Raw genomic sequence first — 11723 nt, forward strand, 5'->3', positions numbered from 1 at the left:
GAGGCTTTCTAGAAAACTCTTTTATTGTTAACTAAGTTACCCTTACATTTTTCGTCGAACATTACGCAAATATTATGTAGTAGTCCACACCATAATCTTTCGGTCTGTAGATATTAAGGTTGAAATTTTTACAATGACACCATAATTAAGGAAAGTGAACGAGACTTTTGCGAGAAATCATAGTTTCAAACTATTCGAAAAATGAGGCACCCTAATGGAAAATGAGAGAAACTCCCTAATGAAATATGTTAACAGTGTCCAAATGGAACCAGAGGCGCATGAATTCAGAGGAATTTAAAGCCTCTCAAAACAAAAATGAAGACAATGGCCTACGATTATAAAAGAGGTGTTAAAATACTATTGTGCTAAAAAAAGGATCAAATTCAAAATTTCTTGATTTTTTTTTAATTTTCGGCAAACACCAATGGAAAATAGTGAGCCACCCTAATAAAATATCACGAAAGTAATGAAGGAAATGCCCTACGATGATGAAAGAGGTGATAAAATACTATTGTTTTTAATATCCCATTCAAATTATGATTTTTCGACAGAAAGCCTAAGGGAAAATAAGTGAACCACCCTAATAAAATACCATAATTTAAATGTAGAAAATGGCTTACGATAATGTGAGAGATGTTCCAATACTATTGTCTTCAATATTCAATTAAAATTCTATTTCTTATTTTTTTTTATTTTTTAACAAAAAGGACCACCCTAATGAAATATCACATATAATATGCTTTCAGTGGCCAACAATGATATAGGATATGTTTCAATACTATTGCCTTGAATTTCTAAGCAATTGAATTCAAATCGTTCATTTCAAATTCAATTCACTCCCCCAACTCAAAAAATTACTAAGCCCCAAAAGGTCGATATTTTCAAAAAAAAAAATTTCCAAATAACACCAGATCTCGACGTTTCATGCATTTCTAAGACATCTGGCATCAAAAAAAAAATTTCGATTTCGGAAATTTCATGTACCCCCCCCTTTGGAGATTTTTCATGGGTCAAAAAAGCCAAACTTTGACCGCTTTGGGGGTCCACTTAATGAAGTCCGATTGAGCTCAAATTTTGCATGGGGACTTTTTTCGAGGAGACAAAACTTTTGAGCACTACCTTTTTTTGAAATTCGAAAAATCGATTTTCATTGGCACCCTACTGACCACCTTGAATGTTCGTGTCTTGAGCAATGTTGTTCAGAAGCTTAAAAGCAATGTGAGACAGCACTGATTGGTTAGAAATATTTCTGTATTTATTTTTAGTTGTTTAAAAGACTAAGGGCAACTGAACGCAGCAATGTTTGGTTCGCAATTCTACTATTTATTTTTGTAGTAAACAGTATTGAATGATCAAGATCACCAAGAAAGTCCTCAGCAAAGTGGTAGAAAAACGTGAGAGGAATTAGAAGCACCACACTTTTCAAATCACGCGGTGCTTATATGCATGTTAAATTAGGCAATTTCGATTACCTTGATGATCTGGGAAGTATTTTTAACAAAGTTGTAGCTAAACGAATGGAATTCAGAACGTGCAACATTTGATTCATTCTTTGCCACACCTAGTGTGTATTATTCTTCTTTTTGGTATTAACGTCCTCACTATGATGAGACTGCTTCTCAGTTTAGTGTTTTTTAGGGACTTCCATATTTATTGACATTTGTAAGAGCCATCTTTGCTTAAGTTTTCCAGTATGGCTTTGCTTTGTAGCCACAGACGTTACCATGTTACCAGTCTGTATTCAGAATATCTAAATATCTTTTCCCGTGAACTTCAACACCCAAAATATTTATGTTTTACACCATTTTAAGAGTTGCAATTTTTAGGGATGAATTTTGCTGCTACATTAACAAAGGCCAGCTGAACATTTTAATCTTTTGAATTGATTCAGTAGCAAAAACTCCTGTTGTCTAAATCCATGAATTTGATCAGGGTTGGAAAAAATCTTGAAATTCACTCTACAGTAGCCAAGCAAAGCGCCACGTAGCGGCAAAATTGCTAACCAATCAGTGCTGCCTCACATTGCTTTGAAGCTTCTGAACAACTTTGCTGAAGACATTAACGTTCTAGGTGGTCAGGTTCATGAGCTAGAGCCTGCTAGAATATGACCAAACTACATGCACACTAGCGCCACGTAGCGGAAAAATTGCTAACCAATCAGTGCTGCCTCACATTGCTTTGAAGCTTCTGAACAACTTTGCTCAAGACACGAACGTTCTAGGTGGTCAGGTTCATGAGCTAGAGCCTGCTAGAATATGACCAAACGACATGCACACTAGCACCACGTAGCGGCAAAATTGCTAACCAATCAGTGCTGCCTCACATTGCTTTGAAGCTTCTGAACAACTTTGCTGAAGACACGAACGTTCTAGGTGGTCAGGTTCATGAGCTAGAGCCTGCTAGAATATGACCAAACTACATGCACACTAGCGCCACGTAGCGGCAAAATGGCGCATTGAAAATTTCAGCTGATGAACGCCGTAAGGCTTCTGAACAACTTTGCTGAAGACCGCAGCTTTCTAGTAAGTAAGGTTTCCAAGATATTGCGTCATTAGTGCAATAGTTTACGGATGATGCAAAACTTTTTGGGGGGTGCTGCAATATTCAACTGAGGTGTTGCAATACTAGATGATGCGATTCCATACTTATGGCGGGTAATGTATAGGGGAATTAGGGGCATAATTAACATACGGGCGAAACGGACAACCCCTCTATCTCTGAGAATATGCATAATTCATCAAAACTTCATACAATGCATTAAATCTGTATTGCATTTGGAATGTTTGACGGTATAAAAGTTTATGTTTTGCTTAAATTGTCCTTTGAAATTTGACTTTAAGTTTTTCTCAGCTTCAAATTGTCATATAAGCAAGGCGATTGAAGAATCTCAATTTTGAGCAAAGTAACGAACCTAGAGGTTCTTTTTAGCTATCATGATTGAGGGTGAGCCCTTCTATATATCGGAACAATTGACAGTCATTAAATATATTGGAATCACCCAATTTCACGCAAGTGTTCATTTTGCTCCGATACCTTTTTACCGGCCTTGTTTTCAAGCCAATTTTCTATCCCATTTTACTGACATTTGATATAATTTTTACTACCATGAATGAATGTAGTACATCGTACTAACATCAAACTTGAAAACTAACCGGGGGTAAATTAAAAACGTTGAGTAATATTGGAGAAGATTAGGCTAAAATAAAAAAATATTGTTGATGATAAACTGACATTTGATTCTCAACAATGCAAAAAACAAACATACCCCTAACAAAACTGATTTTCTGGTCAATGTCATAGATATGTTGTACCTTAACTTATTACTGTTAGCTTCATGAGCCCATACATATTTTTTACTTATTTACTCAGCTGTCTCCTTATTTCATGGTAACAGTATGAATAGAACAATATTGAAAACACCACAAATTAAATTTAACTTGTATGAAACTGATCCATAAACAGAAAAAAATAAACATGAAATATGTTTTTTTTAAACCATTTTACAAATGGTTTTCAAGCGCTACAGTTTTTATCAAATTGTTTGAACAACAATTTATCCTGACGTCCTACCAAAATGGTTTGCTAGCTGGGAGGATTCAACTTCGGGAGAGTTAGTGAACTTTCACACCGAATATTATGACGAAGAGATAACGGACTAAATACAAAACGTTGGCCTTTTCCCTAGTAATTTTCATTTGAAATACAAACGGCGTGTACACACAATTGTTGTCCGGAAAAGGAGAAAAATGCTGTGTACCACAGTTGACATCGTTTAACCCTTTGAAGCTCGAGACGAACCTTGAATGTTTAAATGACCACAATTCAGATACTAGTAGATCAATAATTTAAAAAAAAAATTGAAGTAAATGCGGTTAGTTGGTCTTACAATCCTTGGGTGAGACCGCCCCCTAACTCCTCCCCCCTTTCTTGGTAACGGAAAAAGCGTGGACAGGACGATCAGCAGATCAAGGGCTATATGGCAGTGAAGAGTTTGATTGGAAATTCATCTGCTTGGTGTCGCTAGTAAAAACAAATCTTCAATTTTCTCAAATATGCTGAAGACACCAACCTTTTAGCTGATAAGGACGTTAAGATACAAACAATTGTAGAAAATTTGTAACTAGCGCAACCTAGCGGATAATCTGTAATTCAAACTCTTCACCGCCAGATAGCCCAAAATCTGCTGAATATCTTTTCCTAGCTGCTAAGAACCTTGAAGCAGAGAAGGTTGTACATTTCTTTTTACCAGCACCACCTAGCGGAATTCACAATCAGACTCTTCTCAGCTAGATAGTCCTTCATATGCTGAACATCTCTTCCGAAGACACCAACCTTCTATCTTTCAAGGTTCTTAAAATACAGGCAATTGTAGAAAATTCGCAACTAACGCCACCTAGCGGATAAATTTTCATTCTGGCCCCCCACCACCAGATAGCCTTCGATCTGGTAAATAACTTTGCCGAAGACACCAACCTTCTAGCTCATTTGGATGTTGAGATACCCGTTTGAAACCAATTTTGCACCCCTCCTGTCCACGTTTTTTCCGTTACCTTGAGAAGGGGGAGGGATCAGGGAGGATGTCTCACCCGAGGATTGTTAGACCAACTTATCGTATTTATTTCAAATTAATTGATCTACTGCTCTCTGAATTGTGGCCATTTAAAAATTCAAGGTTTGTCTCGGACTTTTAAGGGTTAGGAATAGGAGAGCTAAAATTTCATCACTCTAGTAATCACTGACCATCGTATTCTCAATTGACTGATGAGGGCATCTCTATCCGCAGACATTGAATACAGTCGGCACTTATTCACGACTACGAAGGGAATAACCACAGTTGACCCTATGCGTGAAACTCTGATGTTTTTATATGGCAAAGCATAGTCCATTTTCAAGTACGTTTAAATAATTCAAAACACGATTTAGTTAAATTCCGTTAAATGTATGGGGTTAGACTTTCGATAAGCTATGAAATCAGCAGATCATTGAAAAAAATATGAAAATCAAAATTATATGTATAAAATGTAGCCCATAAAAAGTATATCAACATATACTGAACATATTTTAATTAACTATTGTAGTTAATATTATATACAGGGTGTCCGGGACTGAACAGTGTGACGTCAGGGCCACCTCTAAGAGCAAAAAGTATTCTCAGAAAGCGAAGAAAATGATGCTCTTATTCCCTTGATTTTTCAACTGATAGGTATAACCGATTGGTTAGCAGATTTGTGTATAGATCTGAAGATTGAGGGTTCGATCCTGATTTGCCAGCTTTTTGATTATTTTTATTCTTCACCATCAGATCATATTTTAATTTTGGTTTGTTGGTCAATCAATAAACTTGCCAGATATTGTTTTGATCTTACAATATCTTAACAAGATATTGTTCAATACTTCTCCATATTAATTTTTGATATTATTTTTGATCTTTTATCTCTTATCTCCAACAAGCCAATAGGAAAAGTTTACCAGTTATGGCCATTGTGGTTCCCTATTTGGCCATATGAAAAATTTTGATAACTTTCACATTTTTAATCTATTTGGATGTTTTAACTTCAAGCCTATGTGTTATTGCTAAAACACAAAAAACTTTTCAATATGTTGAAACATTCAAGTTATCACGTACGGCAAAATAGGGAACCACTATGGCCATAACTGGTACACTTCTTCTTTCTTTCTTTTGCTGGCGCTACGTCCTTCAAGACATGACCTGCGCCACAATGTTACGCCAACTAACTCGGTCCATGGCTGCTAACCTCCAATTCCTCGATCGCCCCACACTTCCAAGATCCTGCTCCACTTGGTCAAACCACCTAGCTCGTTGCGCTCCCCTTCGTCTTGTACCGGCCGGATTTGAGTTGAACACCATTTTTGCGGGATTGTTGTCCGGCATTCTCACAACGTGTCCCGCCCATCGTACCCTTCCAGCTTTGGCGACTTTCGTGATACTGGGTTCACCGTAGAGTTGCGCAAGCTCGTGGTTCATTCTTCTCCTCCATACGCCGTTCTCGCATACTCCGCCGAAGATCGTCCTAAGCACACGTCGTTCAAAAACTCCTAGCGCTTGCAGGTCCTCTTCGAGCATTGTCCACGTCTCATGCCCGTAGAGGACTACCGGTCTTATTAGCGTCTTGTACATGGTACACTTAGTACGGAAGTGAAGTTTACCAGACCGCAAGGTCTTGTGGAGTCCATAGTAAGCACGACTTCCGGCGATGATACGTCTTCGAATTTCTCTGCTGCAGTTGTTATCCGACGTTATCAATGATCCGAGGTAGACGAATTCATCCACCACCTCGAACTCATCCCCGTCGATCGTCACGCGTCTGCCTATGCGAGCTCTATCGCGCTCGGTTCCTCCAGCCAGCAGATATTTCGTCTTCGACGTATTTACCTTCAATCCAACCCGATCTGCTTCACGTTTCAGCCTGGTATACTGTTCAGCAACCACTTGGAACGTTCTTCCGACAATGTCCACGTCGTCAGCGAAACAAATGAACTGGCTGGATTTATTGAAGATCGTGCCCCGCATGTTGAAGCCCGCCCGTTTCATAACACCTTCTAGCGCAATATTGAACAGGAGGCAGGAAAGACCATCGCCTTGTCGAAGTCCTTTGCGTGTTTCAAACGGGTCCGATAAAGCACCCGATATCTTCACACAGCACTGTACACTATCCATCGTAGCTTTGATCAGTCTAGTCAGTTTCCCGGGAAAACCGTTCTCGTCCATAATCTTCCATAGCTCTTCGCGGTCGATGGTATCGTAGGCCGCTTTGAAATCGATGAATAGGTGGTGCGTAGGGACTTGATATTCGCGACACTTTTGGAGGATCTGCCGCAACATAAAGATTTGGTCTGTCGTCGATCGACCGTCCACAAATCCGGCTTGATAACTTCCAACAAATCTGCTTGCCAGTGGCGATAGACGGCGGAAGATGATCTGGGAAAGCACTTTATAGGCTGCATTAAGAATGGTGATCGCTCGATAGTTCTCACATTCTAACTTGTCACCCTTTTTGTATATTGGGTATATTATTCCCTCCTTCCACTCCTCCGGTAGCTGTTCTGTATCCCAGATTCTGGCTATCAATCGGTGCAGACAAGTGGCCAACCTGTCCGGGCCCATTTTAATAAGTTCCGCTCCAATACCATCCTTTCCAGCTGCTTTGTTGTTCTTGAGCTGTTTGATAGCATCCTTAACTTCACCTATGGTGGGAGTTGGCACGTCTCCCTCATCCGCCGTACTGATGAAGCCATTCCTCCTGCTGTCTTGATCTTCCTCCTCTGCGCCGTTTAGGTGTTCATCGTAGTGCTGCTTCCACCTTTCAATCACCTCACGTTCGTCCGTCAAGATACCACCATCCTTATCCCGGCACATTTCGGCTCGTGGCACAAAGCCTTTGCGGGATGCATTTAGTTTCTTGTAGAACTTACGTGTTTCTTGAGAACGATACAACTGCTCCATCTCTTCGCACTCCAACTCTTCCAGGCGGCGCTTTTTATCCCGGAATAGATGGGTTTGCTGTCTTCGCTTCTGTTTGTATCGTTCCACGTTTTGACGGGTGCCTTGCTGCAGCATCATCGCCCGCGCTGCATTCTTCTCGTCCAAAACCGTCTGACACTCCTCGTCGAACCAACCGTTCCGTCGATTTGCTTCCACGAACCCAATGGCACCTTCCGCTGCGTTGTTTATGGCTGCTTTGAGACTACTCCAGCAGTCCTCAAGAGGGGCTTCGGTGAGCTCTCCCTCTTCCGGCAACGCTGCCTCAAGGCTTTGCGCGTATTCAGTTGCGACTTCGGGTTGCTTGAGTCGCTCCAGATTGTACCGGGGCGGGCGTCGGTACCGAATGTTGTTCACAACGGAGAGTCGTTGGCGCACTTTAACCGTCACAAGGTAGTGGTCCGAATCGATGTTTGCGCCGCGATAGGTTCTGACGTCGATAATGTCCGAGAAGTGCCTTCCATCAATCAAAACGTGGTCGATTTGTGATTCAGTCTGTTGGGGTGATCTCCAGGTGTACCGATACGGGAGGCTGTGCTGGAAGTAGGTACTACGTATGGCCATGTTTTTGGAGGCGGCGAAATCAATCAGTCTAAGGCCGTTTTCGTTCGTAAGCTGGTGAGCGCTGAACTTCCCTATAATCGGTCTAAATTCCGCCTCCTGGCCAACCTGAGCGTTGAGATCTCCGATAACGATTTTGACATCATGGCTTGGGCAGCCGTCGTATTCACGTTCCAGCTGCGCGTAGAAAGCGTCCTTATCGTCATCGTCACTTGCTAGGTGAGGGCTGTGCACGTTGATTATGCTGATATTGAAGAAACGGCCTTTGATCCTCAACTTGCACATTCTGTTGTCGATTGGCCACCACCCAATCACGCGCCTCTGCATTTCGCCCATCACGATAAAAGCTGTGCCCAGCTCATGTCTATTGCCGCAGCTCTGGTAGATGGTATAACCATCCCTATACGTATGTACCGTCGACCCTTTCCAGCAAACCTCCTGCAGCGCTACGATGTCGAACTTGCGGACCCTCAATAATTCGGAAAGAATGCGGGTACTTCCCAAGAAATTGAGAGACTTACAGTTCCATGATCCGAGTTTCCAATCGTTAGTCCGTTTTCGATGCCTGGGTCTATGCCGATTGTTCCGGTCCGAATTAACATTGTATGCTTCCTGTACTGATGATTTTTACGGCTGGCTTGTAAGGCCTGCACCAACCCCCTGTCTCGCCGGAGGATCATCGTGCACAGCACTGTTTAGAGTCCCACGCTGGCACTAGGACGATGATCAGCCGCTCCTAACATGGAGAACAGACGCTGTTTTGAGCCGCCCCTAACATGGAGAACAGACGCTCTGATAAGCTACACCCTCAGAAGAGAGGAGCCCCCCTTCCCTGTCAGCATACGACCAAGGTTCCACCAGGGTTGGTTACCCGATCTTCCCTACGGTTACTCGTATCCCAGGCGGCACCACGGGGAGGTAGGGATAGGAGTTACTGGACAAGAGGCTAAGGACCACAAATGGGGTCTATTTTATACCTGCAGGTACGCGAAGTACCAATGGTACGCATTGTCCAGTCATTTACCACCCAACTGGTACACTTACCCTAGCTTATTATGATCGTCAGTAATTACTTTAGATCAACATATTATGATCTTGGTCAGCTTTTTCCATCTGCTCGGGAATACTTACCATGACCTACATCGTCATCATTACCACCTGAACGCTGGATCACAAAATGTTGAAATCACACATGTAAGAGAAAATTTTGCGAAACACCAATTTAACATTTTTATTTTTATTTCCAGCTCTGAACTCGTATGGATATGCTGATAAGTCATAGAACGCCTTATAGTTGAATTCCTGGATTAGGGTTCCTGAACTACACATGGTCCCGGATAAGACGAAGCTCAGTAAAAAGAGTTAGGTCGTACACTATATGCAGCAAGGTTGGTGTAAAGTATTCAGATGTTGGCTGGTTTATTGTAATTTAAAATAAATGGCATAATAAATAAATTATGTTATAGGAATAACATCATGAAGGACAACATATACAAACATGAAATAAGAAATTAATTACATTTGGGAAGTGAATATCACATTTTCTATCTCTTTGCAAAACGTCTTTATGTGAAGTAGATCACGTCATTATAATAAGTTAAAAATGTTGCTACATATTCTTAATCATCTACACAAAATTTGTGTATATGGTTCAAAAATATCAAATTGAGTAAAAAATATTAAACTTTAAAGTCAAATTTTAGCTGGAGTAATATTAAAGTGGATTAAGCACTATATTGTCCAATTACAATTAGAGATTTGTATCTTTCGACTGCTCCGTGTATTTCGACATCAACTGTAAGAAATAGCACCCCGAGATAAAAATAGAGAATTAATTTTCAGATTAGGTTAAATAAGCCAGGAAAAAACAGGAAGAATCATAAAGTTCATTATTTCTGCTAAATTTATCATACTTTTTTTATGCAACAAGTTGTAAAATGATGGTTTTTTTCAGCACGAGTCGTACATTTATCCACCGAGGATTGCCGATTTGGACGAATACGACTTGTGCTGAAAAAAAAATCGAATTTTGCAACGAGTTGCATACAACATTTTTTTTGTAATTACGAAAAATGCCGTTATAGTTGGTATTCTTGGAGCATGAACATATTTCAAGAAATTCCATATGGGCTTCCATGCGTTGGAAGAGCTCAGTTTTTCTCAACCAGGTAGGCTGTGGAATGACTGTCACGATTTTTTACACTTCCATTCCATAAAGCCATTTTGACTGTGAACTTAAACATTACAGCCTCCTTCACGTCCACAAGAAGATCCTATTCCAACTCAGCATCTCTCACAGTCAACTAGCTTCTGACTATCCGTTGGATGATCCAAATCCGCCTTAATCCGGACCTACAAACGGATGTTTATTAATGCTGAAAAGTAGCACTTTTCAGCACTGTTTCTTTTGGTAGGAAAACTAGGCCGTTATGTAGATCAACTTCTCAATGAAAAGTTGATTGATTTGCAATGAAATTACAAAAAAATGGCAAATTTGTTGAGAAAAATAGATGATTTTGATTTTGTTTCCACTATTAAATTGAAATATTTAATTTTTAACCTATGAATAGTGTTTGTGAGCATGTAAATTTATGAATATGATATCTCTTCTTTATTCTTTCTGGCGTTCCGTTCATGCCGGGGCAGAGTCTGCTTCTCAGCTTAAAGTTTGTAAGGGTACTTCCATTGTTATTTGGTAATGACAACTACACGACGATTTTTTATTACGCAACTGTTTTGAGTTGCGTAATGAATCACTACACAACAATTTAAGGAATTATTTTACATTTTTGAACTGGTATGCAAGTTAATATTGTTCAAAGGTTATTACAAAGCTAAAATAAGTAAGAATGTAATAATAATTTGGCAATAACAGCAATGGAAAAGAAAGCTCTCAGTCCATAACTGTGTAGGTACTCATAAGAAAACAAATCTGACAAGCAGTGGGGACGTAATTTCAAGAAGAAACAGGAAAAGTAAATGCACCATGCTTGAACGAAAGATTGCATTGTTATTTGATGCTCTCTGTGTGAGATTTGAGCCGTTTATTACAAAAAAAGAAAAAAGAAAAGTCGTTGAATATATAAAGTAAAGGGGAAGTATTCCAGCGGGATATGCGGGGCCTTCCTCAGCCGATAGGTTAGAGTCCGCGGCTACAAAGCTAAGCCATGCAGAAGGTGTCTGGGTTCGATCCCCGGTGAGGACGTTAATGCCAAGAAGAAGAAGATGCGGATCATTTGTCCATATTAAATATAAATACTCGAATATTTTGAATAATTTTGCCCCATTGCTTTGTTTTAGGTTATATTCTCACGTTCACATTAATACTACTGTAAAATAAAATACACGTGCACTGACACAATCAAACTTGTTAACTGCAAAGCTCAATTAATTTCAAAATTGTTTTCTGTCAATCAAAAATCCATTGTATCTCTACCCAAAATCGAATACTATTAGTTTTTTTTTAACAACTGAAAAAGTTTAAAAAGTGAAAAAGTTTGACTTTTATAAATAAATGGTCCTGGAAAACTTTGTTTTGTCATCAAGTAGGCTGCTGGAAAATGTATTTTCAATCGCCTATGACAGATTGGTTTCCTCCCTTTCCACCCAATATTCCGAACATTTTTCTTAACATTTTATACACACAAACACGTCGGAGTCT

General features: G+C 39.9%; 1 protein-coding gene across 3 annotated transcripts in view; it reads left to right on the top strand.

The window, feature by feature from the left end:
• LOC5569818 (clavesin-1) overlaps positions 1 to 9559 on the top strand; it is a 54570-nt gene extending 45011 nt beyond the window's left edge. For all 3 annotated transcript variants that reach the window (XM_021847995.1, XM_021847993.1, XM_021847994.1), the window contains exon 7: positions 9310 to 9559. In XM_021847995.1, coding sequence (XP_021703687.1) covers positions 9310 to 9344 — 35 coding nt within the window. In that variant the 3' untranslated portion in view covers positions 9345 to 9559. The remainder of the gene's footprint in view (positions 1 to 9309) is intronic.
• The last annotated feature ends 2164 nt before the right edge of the window (positions 9560 to 11723 follow it).

The sequence above is a fragment of the Aedes aegypti genome, chromosome 2 (assembly GCF_002204515.2).
Source record: "Aedes aegypti strain LVP_AGWG chromosome 2, AaegL5.0 Primary Assembly, whole genome shotgun sequence".
Taxonomy (NCBI): domain Eukaryota; kingdom Metazoa; phylum Arthropoda; class Insecta; order Diptera; family Culicidae; genus Aedes; species Aedes aegypti.